At 31.7% G+C, this 20,442-nt stretch overlaps 1 protein-coding gene across 3 annotated transcripts in view; it reads left to right on the top strand.

Annotated features, from left to right (window-relative positions):
• LOC115880255 (CUGBP Elav-like family member 1) overlaps positions 1-20,442 on the top strand; it is an 863,877-nt gene that overhangs the window by 325,339 nt on the left and 518,096 nt on the right. Inside the window, exon 1 of one of the 3 annotated variants that reach the window (XM_030897436.1) lies at positions 9,180-9,422. The exons of the other annotated variants lie outside the window; for them this stretch is intronic. Coding sequence (XP_030753296.1) covers positions 9,319-9,422 — 104 coding nt within the window. The 5' untranslated portion in view covers positions 9,180-9,318. Of the gene's footprint in view, positions 1-9,179; positions 9,423-20,442 lie in introns of those variants that run through there. 3 annotated transcript variants of the gene reach the window in all.

The raw sequence follows: 20,442 nt of genomic DNA on the forward strand, positions 1-20,442 counted from the left end.
TGGTATGGATCTTAGTTCTGAAACACCCTGTATATTTCAAAATAATTTTAAATTGTGCACATTGCCTCCCCACCGAGCTCCTCACATATACCCATAAAATATATTGTTTCTACATCTTTCCGTTTTCGTATAATCAACCGAGGCGAATGAGGTGCGCCACCGTGTAGAGAAAAATGTATTTTAGGGAAATAAACATTTTCCCGTTTGTATAATATTTTTTTAGAATCATTTAAACATTTAATTTCGCCATTTAATTCTACTTAAGATTATTATACTACAAATAGTAACTTTTATACCGTGTGACAACAAAGGCATTGAACAAATCCCAATTTGATGGAGTAGGAGATATTAGCCGATTGGGCTCCTCCACATGCGCAGTTCGCTTGACCTTGACATATGTGGCTTTCAAACCTCCTTGAGTGATTCCAGAAAGAACCTTGTTGTGAGACCTTAAACGACCTTTAAGGTTGACTTTCAGATGTATTTGAAATGCGTTTGTGTACCCTTCACAAGGACTTTTACATATTCCTATATGACTAAATATATTTAGATTGTTTCAGAGATATTAATAAATAGTTGTAAATAAAAATGCGTATTTTTCGTCCTTTCTTAAAAAAATAACAAAAATACAAGAACTGTCCTGAAATCAAATCCGTATTAGGTATTTATTTTAGATGGTCTGTATTTACTTTGCTATAAATATCGTAATCTTAAATCATACAGGATGTTCAAAATTCTACGCCAAACTTATAGAAGTTAAAATATTTTCCTGAAATACATTCTCCTACAAATATTTGGTTTGTATTTAAACAAAATTCCTAAGTTTTTTATTCTACGACCTACAAATGCCCCTCCGCTCCATCGGAAAGCGCTGTTAGTAAAAATCGCAGTGAGTAATGTGGAATATAAAAATATAAATTGGAATCGAAATAATCAGTACAAGTTATGTTATAATTGACAAAATCCGAACATGACAAGATAATTATTAAACAGGGATCATAAATTTTATATATTTTGGTGCCAAAGATTCAAAAAAATGTTTCATCATAATATCTTCTAGAAAAAGTTAAGATTAATTAAAAAAATAAAGTTCACAAATTAATCATTTCAGTGAAATATCTATCTAGTCAAAAGTTTTTTTAACATTGAAAATGTTTCTGTTATCCTATATAAGGGAGCCCAAATCGAATTAAAATGCTACATTTGCCACACCATGACGTCATATATACAAGGGTATAGAAAATCCCGACGCAGCGGCGGCAGTCGGCCAGCGCGCGCAAAAACCATTACATCGCTAATTGTTTATTGATATATCTTTATTAGTTTAAAAGCAAAAAATATGGGGTTTGCTTTGTTACCTTGTCAAGACATAAGCGAAACTTTTAAATTGTTTCTTTTTTTCATTTAGGCCTTCGTTTTTCGTTAAATGAAAGTTATATTAAAAAAAATCTATTTTTAAACCAAATTTTCGCATGATTGAAATGAGGTATTCATGTTTAAAGTTTTTTTCGGTCATAAGCGCTAATGGAAATGTTTTTTTGTAAATAATTATAAAAAATTACTCCCTACGAAGACTTTATTTTGTACTGGTCCAAAATATAAGTATTTGTTTTCTCTAAACGGTGGTATTAATATATCGATTTTTGATGATAGTGCCGTTTTTCCCGGTCTAATTTTGAACTACTTTTGGAATAAGGGTCCCCATATCACGTACTTGTACTTCGTTCCCTGAAAAATTCAGCTTGTGACACCGAAGTGGGATGCATATATAAAAGATCAACGGGTTTTTTTTGTTACATCCATCCCGCCGAAACCGCCTCACCAGTCTTGATGATTCTTTTTTTAAATGAAAGGTATATATGTCTAGATTTGTTAAGAAGTATTATTATATCGTTTAATCGGTATTTCTTTATGTGAAACGAATAAATATTAAAACATACCTGAAAAACACCTACACAAAATACCTCCAGAAATCAATTATTTGTCATTGTCAGTGGTGTGTCAGTTAGATTATATATCAAGTTTTAAGATATTTTAGGGGTCAGTTCATACCACCAGCTTTAGATTCATCAATATTAGCACAAAGGTTCGTTTAAAGGACATTAGTGATTAGTGAATTAGTTATGCAAAGCGATTTTAGAAAATTCATCCTCTTAGAGTGTAAAATTATGTCGAACGATTTATTGTATGAAAATCATTTACCATCTGGTCTAGAAGAATGAAATTCTACAGAAAGAAGAATAAGAAGAGATTTTTGAAATTCATCAACCAAATGGGTAAAGTTAGTAAAAAATTATATAAACCTTCGTGACATCTGGATTATACACATAAAAATTTGCACAAAGGATCATTTAAAAAATATGAGTTAATTATTTGGACATAGGGATTTATGAAATTCATACTAAGGGTATGAATTGGGAATAGGGTAGAATAGGGAATGAAAGTTTGCTGTACGAAAAGAAGTATAACATATTATACCAGGGTTTATTTAGTGACATCAATAATATGAACGAAATATTTATTTTTCAAATCATCCTTCTAGAAATAAAAAATAGCATATAAAGAGAGTATTAGTGCTCTGGAAAAATAAAATAAAATCAGGGGAGTATATCAAGAAAAGCGAAAATTAAAAACTTTATATATCAAAGCTATTTATTTTAGTAATACAGTTTATAGGGGACCATAGGTAGGGTTCTATCCATAGAGGGTAAATGTCATTTCAGTATTTATTATTTTCGAGAAATTTTCTTTTTTCAGATTTTGCAAAATCTCGACTTTGGTTCGAGTTCTAAAACACCTTATATATAATTATTAAGAAATATAAAACCGCCACAGAAGAGCGCCATAAACCCTCTATCCAAACATACATAATTAGTTTCAGTCAATGGAAGTGGTTAGAAAAATTTAAAAGAGTTTTAAAAGCAAGATTTCAAAATCATTTTGGGGCCAAATTGAACTTCTTTGAAATACTTTGACTTCGATAACTTCTAGAATTATTAAGATTATTTATTTCAGACGGGTCTAATTAAAAGTTTTATTTTTGATATACAAAGTGTGTCCTAAATTCATATACTGGGGGATGAAAAAACGGTTTTTAAATTTTCGGATTTTTTTACATACATAATCCAAATCCATACATATAAAAGCTCAAAGGTTTTTTTTGTTATGTCCATCCCGCCGAAACCGCTTCACCAATCTTGAGTCTTTTTTTAAATGAAAAGTATGTATGTATAGATTTGTTAAGAAGTATTTTTATACGGATGGAAAATCCAGAAATTATTGTGCAGGGAAGTGCGAAGAGAGATGGTTTGGCAGTTATGGACCCGATGACCCCACCTATAGTACGGCTGTCTCAGGACTCAGATGCGGTAAATGGACGTTACGTGTTGGCCAGGTTGAGGGACCCCTCCATTTTGAAATCTCTTAGGCTATTCCTTGCCTATCTTCACGACCAACCATCCAGTGTGTGTTTTGAAGGACACACTAGTACCAGCATCAAATTGATGCTTGCATCAGAAGGGCTACCTAGTGACCTGGAGTCCTTGCGTAAGTTGTACTACCGCTTCCACAACGCCTATGGTATTGGTTCAACTGAAGTTGATGCAGATCTTTCAGCTTTCAGGTCATTCTTTTCTGCGGAGAGCCTTCTACGACTTCAAAAGATTAGGGAAACTCATGGCAAATATTATTCCAGTGGCTCCCCAAATAAGAGTAAAAATTTTTAGTTGAATTGACGCGAACAGAGGATCAAACACCCTCTGAAAAGTTAAGCGATAGCAAGCTTGGTCTACTCCTTATTAATATTCAGTCCTTAAGACATAAAACAGATGAATTATATCTTTTACTAGAAGAACTTGAATTAGATATCATTGCCATAACTGAGCACTGGTTAAATTTTGATGAGCCTGCGTTTGTTAAAAATTATACCACATTGGCTAGATTTAATAGAACAAATTTTTCTCATGGAGGTACTATGATAATGTCTTTAAACAACGACTTTTAACGAGGTAACTATAGTTATATAGTAGGTACAATGATTTGCTATCTGAAAAAGTATTCGAATTTTCTATTGTCCACCATAATGCTTATGACCTTTACATTATTTGTATTTATAGAACACCTGACTCTGACGTGTAATTATTCTGTCATAATCTACTAAGCTTGCTTGAGTCCCTGTCCTTAAAAAGCAAATTAATTTTGTGTGGTGATCCTAATATTAACTTTCTTAGTGTATGTGCTGCTCAGGAGTTTCTTCAGTCCATTTTTGATTCTTTTGGAATAGCCATGCATGTAGGCTCGCCTACCAAAATATCCAATACCAGTTCTAGTACTATAGACTATGTTGTGTCCTCTTTTGATCCTAACTCCATCGCCTGCAACGTCTTTAGCTCGGGTCTCTCTGATCATGAAGCAGTTTTAACTGAATTTTCGATAAAGTCCAAAATCAAAAATGCCCCTCGTAAATTATGCCGTATTTTTTCAGAAAAGAATGCTTCAGACACATGTAAAACAACCAACTGGGATACTAGCTCTTATGATGTCGACACCGAATTTTCTATTTTCGTAAAAACATTAACCAGTCTAGCGTTCAAATCCTTTCCTCTTAGGCCTATAAAAAATAAGCATAATAAACCTTGGATCACTAAAGGTCTACGCATATCTTCTAAAAACATACGTTCATTATATCACTTAAAAATATTCTCAGACAGTCTCTTCCACAATTACGTAAAACTATACAGAAAAATTTATCATAAGACTATAAGAGCCGCTAAGGACCTTTATTATAATAGGAGAATAGTCAATTCTGGTAATGTTGCTAAGAAAACATGGTCTATTGTGAATGAATTGAGAAACAAAGCTTCTTCGTCTAGCAATATCTCTACCTCGCCTGAGAACCTTAACGATTACTTTGTAAATGTAGCGAAAAACTTAACTAATACCATATGCCCTCCTCATGATCCACTTTCTTATCTCTGTGTGTAAACTTACACAGTTTCTTTTTTTCGCCCGTAGTTCTTGAAGAGCTTCGCAGTACAATTAATACCATCAAAAATAAATCCTCTTCTGGGACCGACGGGCTAACTTTAAAAATGTTTTCAAATCTGCCAGAAAGCACTCTGAAGCACCTAACAACTTTAATAAACATGTCGTTCCAAAATGGTATTTTTCCAAAATGTCTTAAGACGGCAATAATCATTCCTCTGCACAAAGGCGGAGACAAAGATGAAGCTTCTAACTATCGCCCAATTGCACTCCTTCCAACGCTATCTAAGATCATAGAAAGGTTGGTTAAAAGAAGGCTGGTATCTTTTGGAAGGCTTTTCTGTTTAAGTACAAAATACTTACTGAATATCAATTTGGATTTCGAAGCAACAAGTCCACAAATGACGCTATGTTTTCCCTGCTTAATAATGTTTACTCCAGCCTAAACAACCATCATTCTACAGCAACAATTTTCTGTGATTTTTCTAAGGCGTTCGATTGTGTAAATCATAAGATCTTAATTAATAAACTGCAGCACTGTGGGTTCAGGGGATCATCTCTCGAATCGTTTAAGTCGTATCTGAGCGACAGAAGTCAACTTGTGAGGGTGGATACCACGTTGTCTTCTAGCAAGCCAATAGAATGTGGAGTACCACAAGGCCCAGTACTAGGCCCTATTTTGTTTCTTCTTTTTATTAACGACATTGCTAACATAAACATCAGTGGCAAAATATGTCTTTTTGCGGATGACACTAGCTTCACTTGGAACAACAAGGACATCACGGCACTTCATAGGATTATATCAAATGACTTAATCACCATTAAATCTTGGTGCGATTCGAACCTCCTGACTCTCAACATTTCTAAAACTAAAGCTTTGTCGTATAAAAACTCGTTGCAGCCTTTTGTACTTAACAACACCACCATTGACGTCGTCAAATCTGTAAAGTTCTTGGGGCTTGTTGTGGACAATTCTCTGAAATGGGACATACATATCGAAGCTTTGTCAAAAAATTGAGCTCTGCCTGTTTTGCATTAAGGTACTGTTTCTAAGGAGCTTAACTTGTCAGTGGCTAGAACTGTTTATTATGCACTTTTTGAGTCGCACCTCAGGTATGCCCTTCCATTCTGGGGTACGTGTTGTGCGACTCAATTTGACCGCATTTTCAGGCTCCAGAAGAGAGCTGTTCTATATTCACTGGGACTAAACAGCAGAACTTTTTTAAAAAATTAAAAATATTGACTCTTCCTTCCTTATTTATATTTGAATCCATTTTCCTAATAGGTAAACATGTATCAGCTTCTCAAGGAAGGTCATCTCACACTTATCCACTCAGGAACGCGGAGCAAGATCTTTATCTACCTACCCCACGCTCAGAGTTAGTTAAAAGTTCAATACTATACAACTCGAAAAAAATGCACAATCACCTGCCATTTGAAATCAAATCCATAACATAATTTTTTTCATTTCGCAAAGCACTGAACTCTTATTTACTAGACAAGGCTTTCTACGCCGTAAATGAATTATATTTGAATTGAAAATCGAATTTGATCTTGAAAACACTGGTCTAATGTTTGCTATTGCTATATTTACTAATAACATCGAAATTAATTTATTTAGAGGTCATTGATATTTTGCTATGAACTGGCTAAATATTTTTGAATATTATTTAAAATTGTTTGTTCTTTGACATTGTAAACATTTATATATGTTTATTTTAACAATAAGACTGACAATATTATTTGTATAATGTTTTGTATTATCTTTTGTTTGTTTGTTTGTGTACCTTGTTATTTTTTACTTTGTTTGTTAGTTTACCTTTGTCCACAAATTGAAAAATTTTTTGACAATAAAGGCATTTATTTATTTATTTATTTATTTATATTGTTTAATGGCTATTTCTTTGTGTAAAACGACTAAATACTAAAATATACCTGAAAAACACCTATACAAAATACCTCCAGAAATAAATTATTTATTTGTCATTGTCACTGGTGTGTCAGTTAGATTATATATCAAGTTTTTAGATATTTTAGGGGTCAGTTAATACCGCCAGCTTTAGATACATAAATATTAGCACAAAGGTTCGTTTAAATGGCATTGGTGATTAGTGAATTAGCTACGCAAAGCGATTTTAGGCAATTCATCCTCTTAGAGTGTAAAATTATGTCGAATAATTTGTTGTATGAAAATTCCTTACTATTTGGTCTAGAAGAATGAAATTCTACAGAAAGAATTAGAAGAGATTATTGAAATTCATCAACCAAATACAAATCACTTTACCATAACAAAAAAGTAACAACATGTCATGGCGGAAGATATTCAGGTGGTATTTCACACATTTATCTATTAAAATCGAGATTAAAATAATAAACTTGCGTAACATGTTATACATGAGAAAGAAAGTTTCAGAATCGATTAATACGCAATACGCTACGCAGTCAAGTTGTTCCTATGCGCGGATGAGCGTCTTCAAGACTCTTCCATCGGCCAGGGTCACGACGCCGCCGAAGAGGAATCGGCCTACGTTTGGTTAAACAGGCTGGACACGGTGGACTACGATATTGGCGAGTCTGAATATTTATAAAAATTGCAAAGTAAAATATGTTATATTATATATTAAAAATAATTAATAATTTATTAAATTATTTTATTTAACTGATTAATTTTCATTGAAAAGGCATTTTTGCAATTCGCCACTATATTAGATAAAAACTAAGAAACTCATATCAAATTTAAGTTTTGCGATTTTGACCTATACTTTTAACAAAATCTGAACACATTTTAAAAAAGTTTTTGATAATATTTGTGTAGATTGACTACAAGTTGTATAACATAAATTTCTACGACCGGTCTACCTAGTGGTCTGCAGCACGCCTTGTGGTGCAAACGTGGGCCTGTTAATCTGTGACGTGACGCACAACATTCAAGAAAAACAGAAGCGTGGCTAATAATTTAGTAATTTAAAAAAAAATGTCTTTTTAGATACAGTAGTAGGTATTAAAAAGTTTTGTGTTTAAATGGGTTTGCCTTTAACAGTTAAAAATTATATCGTAAAGTGTAACTTTCCGTATAAGAATTCTTTATCTGTCATCGATCATGATCTGTCATCATGTTAAACTGATGTTTTGTATGTTATTTTGTTTTTTTGCTTGTTTGTTTTACGGATAGGTGCGATCGCATAATTATTATTGTTTATTGATAATGTTTTATTTAATGTTAACATTACTACTTTTTCAGTGAATGTTTAAATCTGTTGTTTTTTGTTAAGTTCGTTATTTAAACATATGTATGTAATACACTCATATTAACACTAATCATATTTTTACGTTTTTATTCATCATTTTCAATGCCCCCCGGTTGCATCTTTGTAAAGGACTGTGAATTTTTTTCAATGATGACATGTATTGAAAATTTACATTTCAAGTATCTTAAGAATCATTATTCAAGAGGCATGCTGGAAAAAAACAGCGGAAATTTTTCACTCAGCGGCTTTATACAGCAACGGACGAAAACTTATTACTCTTCAAACAAGTTAAAAAACATGTAGGTGGTGTCCCCTACAAGTAGAAGCCTTATTGACATCGAAATCAAATTTCCCTTGTCAAAAAACTCCCACATACCAATTTTCATCCAAATATCGACATTAGTTTAGAAATTATTAGGAAAAAATCGAAATAAAAATGAAAATTCCACACCGTGTATCTCCGAAATCCGAAACGATGTGTTTTAGAACACACATTTATGTGAACTTTTTTATTTAATATATTTGCAGAATATGCTGCCGAAGTTTACCGAATAGAAGTTGGACCAACCTGTATATTTAGAACGCTTAGTAAAAATTCAATACATTATGTATTAATAATAATTATTAATAATAAAAACATAATTAAAATCATAAACCAAATAGGTTTCTCTTGCTATTTCAAGACTGCATTCAATATTAATTAAGAATATTTTTGTCTTAATTATTTTGTAAACATTATGTAGAAAATTCTTCAGGATAATATGTTTGGTAAATAAAATATTAATATTATTGAAACATTCAAATATTTTATTCTTTTATCAGCGTTAAAAACGCTCAAATAGGTAGAGTACGAGCTCAGCTCAGAAGAAAAAAAAACAAAACAAATCTCGCAAAAAACGTTCGAAAATATGCGTCGATTTTATCACTACGCTAGACAGCTGGACGACACACTGCGAATTCTCTTTCGAGGTGAAACGTTCGAATCGCGAATACGCGTTCCGTCCACGTGGTACTTGTTTCCTGGCACCGTCCGTCGCTTCTCGGTACTACCGTCGCTTTTCCGCAGGGAGGAATTCCGCATCCAGACATGGAAATGATAGCTGGAAATTTCGGGTTTGGCGGGACAGCGCTGCCCGCCAAGTTGCAGGCTTCCGATATTTTCTATGGCTTCACCAAAGGAATTTTCGTAGAGTAAGTCGATTTTTTTTCTAATTTCCGTATATTTAAAGTCACATAATCCGTTGATGTTTTGAAAGAAGTTTTATTTCGTAACTAATTACGTAAATATTTTTATTTTCTCATCTAGTGTTGAAATAAACGATTCATCACCTAGTCGCCTAAAAAAGCAAAAAAAGTTACTTTTTAAGTGACTTATTAAATCATATAAAATTAAAAAAAAAATAGAATAGAAATTTATAATATCTCTTTATACAGGGTGACCCAGACTTCCAAAAAAGCTCTGTAGGTATAGTGTGACCAACGGATCTGAAGCTACGGGGTATCGGCAGGGGAACGCAGTTGTAAACAAAACACGCCCAATTTCATTCATTAAATAGGCATGGGCGTACGGTGTTTTATGAAAATAATGTGTATCATAAATATAATATTCAGATTAATAATTTTTTTCAAAAAACTTTATGCTGCTTGAATCGTTACTGTTGAGTTAGCAGATAAACACACTAAAAGCTTTTATTAAAGCTCCCTTAAATATTTTGAATCATTTTATTATTATGTGTTGTTAATAGATATAATAGAAGAAATAATTTTAGCTGGGGGTTGGAACCTTTGGTCTTACACAGTAAAATAAAACACTAAATCAGCACAATAAACCAGAACACTTTTACTTTTATACTGGACGCACGTTTCGCTAACCATGTTAGCATCATTAGCAGATAATCAAGACTGAGTCTTGAGGTATATTTATTTATATATCTGTACTAACTATACTATATTTTTTTTTGTAATACATATACATAATTTTAGATATAACTAGTTCCAGCAAAAAAAAATTTTGAAAATAGTTAACTTTGGAAGCGCAAACAAAACAAAATTTTACTCAGATACCATATATGGTATCGCTCCGCCAGCACTTTTTAAAGGTTAGGTCATTGTCTATCCATGTTTCATCCAAATAGATAATACTTGGCGATATTTTCGAATTTCGCGTATATATTTATATCTCTCTTTGCAATATAATGGGCCGCTCCATTAATATTTATCTGGTATTTTGACATTTACGCCAAAAAAATCCATTTGATTTTAATAACCCCATAAGCGTTTCCCTGCCAAAGGAAAATTCGATTCTACCTGCAATTTTTGCAAAAGCTTTCAAATTGTGGGGACGACTTTGAATTCGAGATAAAATCTATTTTTCAAATACCTGACCACTTGGAAATCAAAGTCGTCGAGCTTTTCAACAGCAGTCTCACGTGGTCGTTTCTTTCCAGGGCTGGATATCATTTTATCGGGGTTAGTTTCCAGCCTTTTTTTTATCTTCTGTGTGAATGTTTTTATAGCCGATGCGCTAACTCCGGTATAAAGAGATATCCGCTCAAGTTTACGTTTAAACGGCAACTTAAGCGAACTCTCTGTAGCTTCTTCGTCGCAAACCCTATTATGAACACAAGAAAATAAACCAAATGAGATTTCATCCACGTTTATTTATATTTATTTTAGTTTAGCTAAAATATTTAGGTAAAATGCGTGCTTTTCATTTTAGCCAATATTTAATTTTAATATTCTAATAATTACATATATTATTATTATTCTACTTACCTATAAAAATTAGCTATTATTTCTCTTGTCTGGCTATGTAGCGACTTACCCTTAATAAATTTATTCATTTTAAAACACAAATATACGATCAAACTTAATATTAATAATTAAAAACTACGAACGAAAAACATTATAACAAGATAACAAAACAATAAAACATAACTTAACTATTAAATATACGAAAAATATAGGAATAAAATTTAGGATAACCGGTATAAAATCATGAAAGAAAGTAATAATGATCAAAAGAATGACACCGCCACTGGATATTTCAATAGTATTCAATATTTCTACTCTTTTTAGAAGAGACCGTGAAGTTGGGGATAAAGATAGCGAATAGGAAAGGCGTAAAAGCCATGGCAACCGCGTGGTAATAAATCCTGTGACGTACTCTCGCCAATCATGTTCGATGAATAGGTGGCCATGCGCGGCGATGCCGGTTTGCCAATGATATCGTTGAAAAATGTTCACCTTCCATAATAAGCAGATTATACAGAATGAAAGAAATAAATTATTAAATAAGACATATCCAACAATATGAACTACGTTAAAATTCCTTAGTAATATACGTCAGAATATATGCTAAACACATTATAGGTATATAATAAAAATATATGAAATTTATAGTTCATGTCTGGCAATTTTGCAATTTTATAGATAAACGTGGCAATATCGATTTTTTTTTCTCGCATTCCTTCCGTAGCTTCAGATCCGCTGGTCAAACAGTATTAGATTTTTGGTTTGTGATATTCATTTCAATTTTTTATATAATGGTAACGCACATTTTGAAAATATGTTTGTCAACATACAGGGTAATTCAAAATTCATATTTTAAAACTAGAGAAACTGGAATACTATACAGGGTGAGTTTTAAATAAGTGCAAATATTTTAAGGGGTAGTATAATTTGTCACCAGAAACAATGAGATTTTTCGCGAAAAAAAAATGAAAATTTGTAATTTAAAAAAAATGGATTTTTTCTACGATCAGTATAAATGTAATTTTTAACGCATGCTGTCAGTGCCTAAAATTTGACATTATGTTACTGATGGTAAAAGTCATTTACTTTTAGCACTGGTGCTAAAAGTAAGTCACGTGATTTACTTTTAACACTGAAGCGATAATTGTTGCCCTAGCAACCATAAACTTCATAATTAATTTGATATCAGAATGACATATTATGAATTATTCATTAACGTAAAAAGTAATAATACCTTGATATATACGAGCATAAACTTGTTTGTAGAAAAAATAGTGTATTATATGTGTGCTAAAAGTGATTTTATTTTGTTCGAAGGGATGAGACCATAAAATATCTACCACTTTTAGCACTTATATCATAAATAACTATTTTTTAAATTTTTAGTTAAAAAACATAATATCTTGATGATATTGCAACATAGATAGTAAATAAAATTTACAAGAAAAAAAAACAGAAAAGATTCAGTGGTTCTCAAAATTTACGCAAAAAATCATTTTTTTTAATTTTCGTCTTATATTTGAAAAACGGTAAAGAGAAAATATGTTTCTAAAATCTATCAGCCCTGAAAATATTTGCACTTATTTAAGACTCATCCTGTATTGTGTATCTTTAGCTCAGTGGATTTGCCATTAAATTTCCATTCGAAAAATACCATAATGTGATATTGTATACCTAGTGGTTTTTGAAATATAACCGTTTTAAAACTAAACTTGTTGCTTATCTAAAGTCCTTTAAATTCTAGTGTTCGAAAAATTTTATTTTTTGAACAGGAAGTACTTTTTTTTTTGAGGGGGTGGTAAAAAACCTTTTATAGGCGAGTGGTGTTCGTTCCCATCACCATCTCGAGAGAGACGATCATAGAGACGAACTCCAAACAGTGTGGGAGTCGAATTGTTACCCACTAAAAAAGTCCACCCCCGAGGAGTCAGCTCCTCTCTCCCCTTACCCGGAACCGCCGCATGGCATTACTTCGGGTTCGTACGTGATCTTGGGGTTTATATCTTATCTATGTTATTTTTTATCTATATTCTATTCATATAACAGGAAGTACTGTATAATAGTGTATTCTTCAACATTCAGTATTCCAAAATTTGCAGTCTTGTTTGATATATACAGGGTGAGTCAAAGCTAAATGTATTTTTCTCCACTGTCTTAAATCCAACACTCTGAATTTTGTATTGTTTTGTTAAGCACTTCCCATATCTAAAATAGTATTTAAGTGGAGAAAAATTAGTCAAAATATTTAGTTTTAACTCACCCTATAAATACCGGGTGCGTCTCAAAACTGGTTGTGAACGAGCGAGATTTGGTATGTTAATATATGACATACATTAGGATTGATTGCCTTATTCAGTTGTTTTTGGTCACTTCCTGTTTCATCGGAAATGAATACAACTTTTGATTTTTAAATGGCACCTTCGATATAAAATGACACTCTGAATAGAATGATATATCTTATGTCAACTTTTGACATTTTGGCATAATATGTTTTATTTGAAATTATAACATGCGGTTCATAACGACAAATTGACTCGAAATACAAAGTGTGTAGTACCAAATTATTCGTAATAAAATGCTTTCTCCAAATATGATAATGAGCCACCCTTGTGCCATTTAAAAAAAAAGATATGGTTAAAAATACGATTTGAGCAACTTTTAACCATTGACGATCAAATATATTTTTCTCAGACTCCTTGATTAAAAAATAGTATTTTTGACACAGCCGTGATACTCTATATTGAAATTTAAAATAAAATTTTTTTAAGCGAAAGTTTACTACCAACTACTACCAAACAGAAAGTGACCAAAATCAATTGAATACATCAATCAATCAATCCTAATTTATGTCATATACTAACATACCACATCTCGTTTTTTTTTATCTAAAAATATTAAAAAGTTATAGGAGCAAGCCACTTTTGAGACGCACCCGGTATACATAGTGTTACCTATTTAAAAATATACAACTTAATTTGAAGAATGGTTTGAATCACCCTATATGTTTACAAAAATATTGTTAAAATGCGTTTGACCATTTTCCTCATAATCTGAAAAAAAAAGGAACTAAAAATCACAAACCAAATACAGAACTTTTTCGGAACTTCTTTGTGTCACCCTGTATAAGGTATAGCTTCAAGAATAAAGGTTTATTACACAGTTTCCATTAAATATTACTCCTTTTTTCATACCCTTGTTGTTCATATCGACAGGTAAATTTGATGTCTATTAAATTTTGCCCGGTGCAGTGTCAAAATATTTTTTAGTTGGCATTCACAGGCAAGAAATATTTAATGTGTAATAATTAATGTGTTTAAATTTGTGTAACTGACGTTCCTTACAAACTAGGACTTTAGAACAGGAAAATTCAACAATCTTTTCTTTTTTTATTTTTCTCTAATATACAAATATTTGGAAAATTTAAACGGGATTAGCCATTTTAGATCAAGCAAAAACTTTTGTGAAGAGTGCATTTTTTCAAAACGTTAATAATTAGAAAGTTTTTCTTATAGAGACGATCCTAATACAAATTTTTTTTCTGGGCAGGTAAAATAACATTCCTTATCAAAAAATGGTAAACATTCATGTCTTAAAACGAGAATGATTTAAAAAATATATTCAATACTGAATTATTTTCAAACAAAAAGTTGAAACTTATAAACTTTAAATACGTTTTGTACTCCCAGATATCCCCTAAATGAAATTTTAACTAAACTTTTACAAGCATAAACACTAAACTTCCAAGTTTACTTAAATAATCACATTTTAAAGACCTAAAAAGTATAGAAAAACCACCCTAAACACCTGCATCGACTTTTTCTTTGTTGTCGATTTCTTATAAAGTTTTCTTTGGGAAAGTTTTTCCGGATTTTCCCACTTTTTTTGTTTTTCTACGGCTCTCCGAGGAAAAACTAACGACGGACCTGCCGCTGTGGCGGAAAAGCGTCTGTAAATCCTGCTCATACCGATATATTTCATTCCCGCATGCTTTCCGAATGTTTTAGAGGATTTTCTTCTCTTGGCACAAGTTTTTCCCCGAAAAAAAAATTATCGGCATCGTTGCGAAAAACTACAGTCGAAAAAGTTTTGTTTGTTTTATTGTTTCAAAAATAGGTTAAATTTATCGCTAAGCTCAATAAATTACAGCACTCACAGTGAGTATACAGGGTGCTCCTTAATTATATACTAATATTTAATTGGTTGGTAATTATTTATTTTTAGGGGTAGGTAGTATATTTCGACCCAAGAAACACGATTATGAGGTTTTTTGCTCGAATTTTTTTTAAATGGATTTTTTTAAAAATTTTAGTTTAAAAACGTACTTTGTAATATGGCAACATAGGTAGTAGATTAAATTTACAAGAAAGAAAATCCAATGATTCTCAAAATTATAGCAAAAAATTGGAAATTTTAAAAGTGAAATAACTCGGTTGTTTTGGATTTATTTGAAAAAAACGGTAAAGAGAAAATATTTTGTTTCTTTTATCGAGATTTACCAGCCCTGAAAATATTTGCACTTATTTAAGACTCACCCTGTATAGAAATGAGGAAACTACCCTAATGATAAGGTAAACCAATGCAATGCCAATTCTATAATGCAATGCAAAAGCAAATATAGTTAAGAATAAATAATGAACTATAAAGGGGGTCCGCGAAGGTTGGGGCGCCCCTAATAGCTATATATACCGTATGATCGAAAATAAACGGCGTCAGCGATGACTATGAAATGAAGATCGTTGTCATTTTATATGTAAATTTATATAGAAATGTCATCGATCGTCATTTCTCAGCCAACTGGACACCGTTTTTTTTCGATCATACGGTATAATATGGTCAGTCCGACCCTGCGTCGATCCATTCTGTAAATACGGGGTATCCATAAAGGGTAATGAAGAAACGAAATTCTCTATATACGAGCAATTCATCGGCGTGCTATAAATAGTTTAAATAACCATTACCTACTTGTACAACAATTTCCATAATACCTAATCAGTTTTACTTTTTTCAACATTTTTCCACGTAAATGATACATAATTTTTATAAAAATTAAAAAAATATAAAAATTATAAAAATTAAAAAAAAAATAAAATCACGCACTGTTTTTCAAGGTCGGTCTACTACCGTTGTATTAAAATTAGGATAAGCATGGAAGGATTCTACCATATCTTCTAAGAATTATAAGTTTAATTTTTAAATTATTTTCATATTCATTAAGTCCAAAATGCTGCTACTTCAGTTCTTTAAAAATGCATTAAAAATTTATTCGTTTTTAGACTTGTATGTTTTGCTTCTAAACCATAGATAAAAGAAAATAATCTTCTATTAAGATAGATATGAAACTTAATAGTAAAGTTTTGGGTCAAAGCGCCCCTCCGTGTTCTTAGTAGAAACTACGTTTAACCCAGCGCCTTCGCCTTTTCTGCTGTAAATATTTTTTATGTTTATATTTGATTTCAAAGGATTTAGTTTTAAAGTTACACTGATATAGTAGTATATCAGAGTAACTTTAATAAAACATAGGAATATATATACTTTACAGTTTATTAAATATAAATTTTGACTACAAGGTAGAAAGTAAATCACAATATTTGATAAAACTATACCATTTGTACAGGGTGGGTCAAATTCGACGCTTTTAAATGGAAACACCCTTTTCTATAGGAGATAGACAAAAACTAATATCGGTATGTGGAGCTCAATTTTTGTCGAAAATATGATGGTGAAAACCGCATATCGATATCTGTTACCGTTTCGGAGTTACGGGGTGTTTTTCAAAAATATGCATTTTTAACAAATCGCTGTAACTTTTTTGCTATGGAAAATTTTGCATTTCTATGAAAACATTTCCAAAGCACCTTTTTACGTAGAATTTAATGGTTTAAGTTTAATTTTTTTAAAATTAATAATTTAAGAGTTATCAACAGAAAAATTGATTTTTTATTTGGAACACCCTCTATATTTTTAATTAACTGAAAAGAATTTAAAATTACCTTTCCAAAAATATAGCACACTTGATATTTTGTTATAATCCCCTTCGAAATACAGAATTTTTAAAAGTTCGCCACTTTTAACTAGTAGGCTTTGGACCCCTTATTGATGATATACCTATACCCTTAATGAAACTCAAAAACATATTTTTCCAGCAAGACGACGGACGCACCGCCTCTGAACGCTGAAGTTATCAGCAAATTTTTGCAGCCAATTTTAAGAATAATTGAATAGCTAACCAAGATCCCAGCCGTTGGCCGTCGAGGCCACCTGAGTTAGTGCCCATGGATCTAATCCTATGGATATATTTGCGGAAGAATAAAGGTTCCTTATTCTTCCCTATAATCTAGACAAGAATTAGAAATACTTAGCAGTTATGAGAGGGTATCTTTCACCCCCACTGAGTTAATGAATTCCGCGAGAAATGTTCAAAAACTGCCTCGTCTGTCCATAACAGAAGACGGTCGATATGTAGAACACCTGTAGCAAAACCTGATGTCTTGGTTTGCTATTTATTTTTATTGTTATTAGATATAGTTTAAATGTGTTGATGTTGGTTAAATATATTTTAAATTGTTATAAAATTTTGCATCTCTCATAGCAAATATTATTTTCGTTTTAATTGATACTCACAGCTCGAATTTTTTTGCATTACAGCCGGTGCCGTTCAAGCCTACTTATTTAAAGCGGGCGAATTTTTATATACTCTATATCTCGAAGAGGAATCGAGCAAAATATCAAGTGTGTTATATTTTTGGAAAGGCAATTTTAAATTATTTTCAATAAATTAAAAATATACAGGGTGTCCCATATAAAAAATCAAATTTTCTGTTGATAATTCTTAAATTATTAATTTTAAAAAATTATACTTAAACCATTAAATTCTACGTAAAAGGTGCTTTGGAAATGTTTTCATAAAAATACAAAGTTTTCCATAGCAAAAGTTACAGCGATTTGTTAAAAATGCATATTTTTGAAAAACACCCCGTAACTCCGAAACGGTAACAGATATCGATATGCGGTTTTCACCATCATATTTTCGACAAAAATTGAGCTCCACATACCGATATTAGTTTTTGTCTATCTCCTATAGAAAAGGGTGTTTCCATTTAAAAGCGTCGAATTTGACCCACCCTGTACATGTTTTTTTGTTTGTAAAATTCTTCTCTCCTGTAAAATTAGAAATAATGGAGTTAGCAGTTTATCACATTTCACTGACGATATAGAAGTTTTTCGAAAGCCTGGGTCACCCTGTATATATTGAAATACACTCACAGTCGATGTATTCAACCCACTCGTAACCCTTTGCGTGATTCAGGTCCGTACTTAACCCGTTATTCCCTTCATAACGTCGATCGTGCCCCGACTGCCGCGATTTTTCCGATCCAATCACGTTTCGGCGCGATATTTTCCTCTTTCCCTTTTTTCCGGGCGTCGACGGGACGACGTGTCGCACATTTTCGAAAAGCCAATTCCGTTTTTCATTTCGCCACCTCCCTACTAGTCGCGTTAATGGTGGAAAATTGAAAAATTATTTGTGCCGGATTGGAGTGTGAATATAAAATTGTGAGACTTAAGTTTTAGCGTACATTTTTAATAAAAATAATACAAATGCTACATCTGTGCTAACATAGTACTACAAAATATACAGGGTGAGTCTTAAATAATGTAATATTTTCGAACCCAGGAACACGTCTAGGAGTTTCTTAGTAATTTTTTTTAAATTTGGAATTGGTTTATAAGATTTTAGATTTTTTTAGTTTTTAGTTAAAAAGCATAATTTCTTGATAATATCGCAACATAGGTGTTGATTAAATTTACAAGAAAAAAAAACAGAAAAGATTCATTAGTTGTCAAAATTTAAGCAAAAATATAAATATTTTGCTTAAATTATATTATTTACTAGCGTGTACCAGCGACTTCGTTCGCGTCGAATTAATCATTTGTAATGGTGATGATAAAGCAAAGCAAGAATTTCCATTAACATACAAACTGGATAAAATTTTCTCACATTTATGTCAGCATGAGAAAAAACAATATAGCGATATTATCATATAACTTGGAACACCTTGTACGATTTAAAAAAAAATAAAATATGTAAAAAAACAAAATAAATTTTGCGTGTCCAAGCATTTTCCCGAAAGACTACCGTCCTTTAAATAACAAATATTGTAATATTTGAGGGGCCTTTTCACCCTCTTGGAATTTGAGATTCGAGAAACCCCTCCTTATCAAACCTCTACACCCCACAGTCAATCCGTTTGCCAAAAATCAGGTTTAAACAAGTAGTTTAAGAAGAATCGTGATTACTCAATGGTCATATTTTATGAAACACCCTGTATAAATTTATAAAAAATCTTAAAATATGTAAAACAACAAAATAAAATATACGTATTTAAGAGTTTTTCCGAAAAACTCACCGGCTTTTAAATAAAAAATATTTTAATATTTGAGGGATAGTTTCACCCCCTTAGAATTCGAGTTTCGGAAAATCCCTTCCTTTCGAACCTCTACACCCTAAAGCCAATCTTTTTTCCAAAAATTAGCTTTTTACGTCAAGCGCTTTAAGCAGGATCGTGATTAATCAATGACCAGATTTTTCGAAACACCCTGTATACATTTTTAAAAAATCTTAAAATATGTAAAAAAACAAAATAAAATATACGTGTTTAAGCGTTTTTTTCGGAAACTTAACCGTTTTTTAAATAAAAATTTATTTTTTATTTTCTCAGTAAAATAACTCGGTTATTTTGGACTTATTTGAACAACAATTTCCAAAAAAAAATTTCAATAAATTCCAGATTTTTTTTTTCGAAAAAACCTCATGGACGTGTGTCTGGAATCCAAATATACTACCCCTAAAAATATATGCACTTATTTAAGACTCACCCTGTACAGAAATCGAGATGTCGTGAAAATTTAATATTAAAGATAATGCCACTCAAAGATATTATACAGGGTGTCCCTTAATGACATGCTAATATTTAAGGGGGTGATTCTAGGACCTATTCGAAGAGAAAAACTTGATACGAAAGTATATCCTAAACATCTTAATTCCTGAGATAAAATTAGAAAATTTTGCCCTGTGGTGGTAAAATTAAAAAAAAAAAAACATTTTTCATAATAACTCTGATTTAAACCTAATTACACGTCTTATATGCATCAAAATACCTTTTTTGCTGTACAAAGAATTTTATTTATTTCAACCCGTGCCGTCCATACGGGTTTTACATTGAATATTTTTGGAGAAAAAAGTGGTGCACCACTGACTTCTCTTAAAATAAAAACTATTTTCAAAATCTCCATTCATTTCTAAACATTTTTTATCTCTTGATTTTTTTCGTCCGATGCATAGTTTTTGCTCAAAAAAATTAAATCTGATGCGGTGACTGTTGTGCGGAAATGATTATGTTATGTGGATGTGCTTCAGCTAGAAGGAAATTAAGAAATAAAACAATTTTTTTTTGTA

This window comes from Sitophilus oryzae, unplaced genomic scaffold, assembly GCF_002938485.1.
Source record: "Sitophilus oryzae breed Bouriz unplaced genomic scaffold, Soryzae_2.0 scaffold_1620_pilon_pilon, whole genome shotgun sequence".
Taxonomy (NCBI): Eukaryota; Metazoa; Arthropoda; class Insecta; order Coleoptera; family Curculionidae; genus Sitophilus; species Sitophilus oryzae.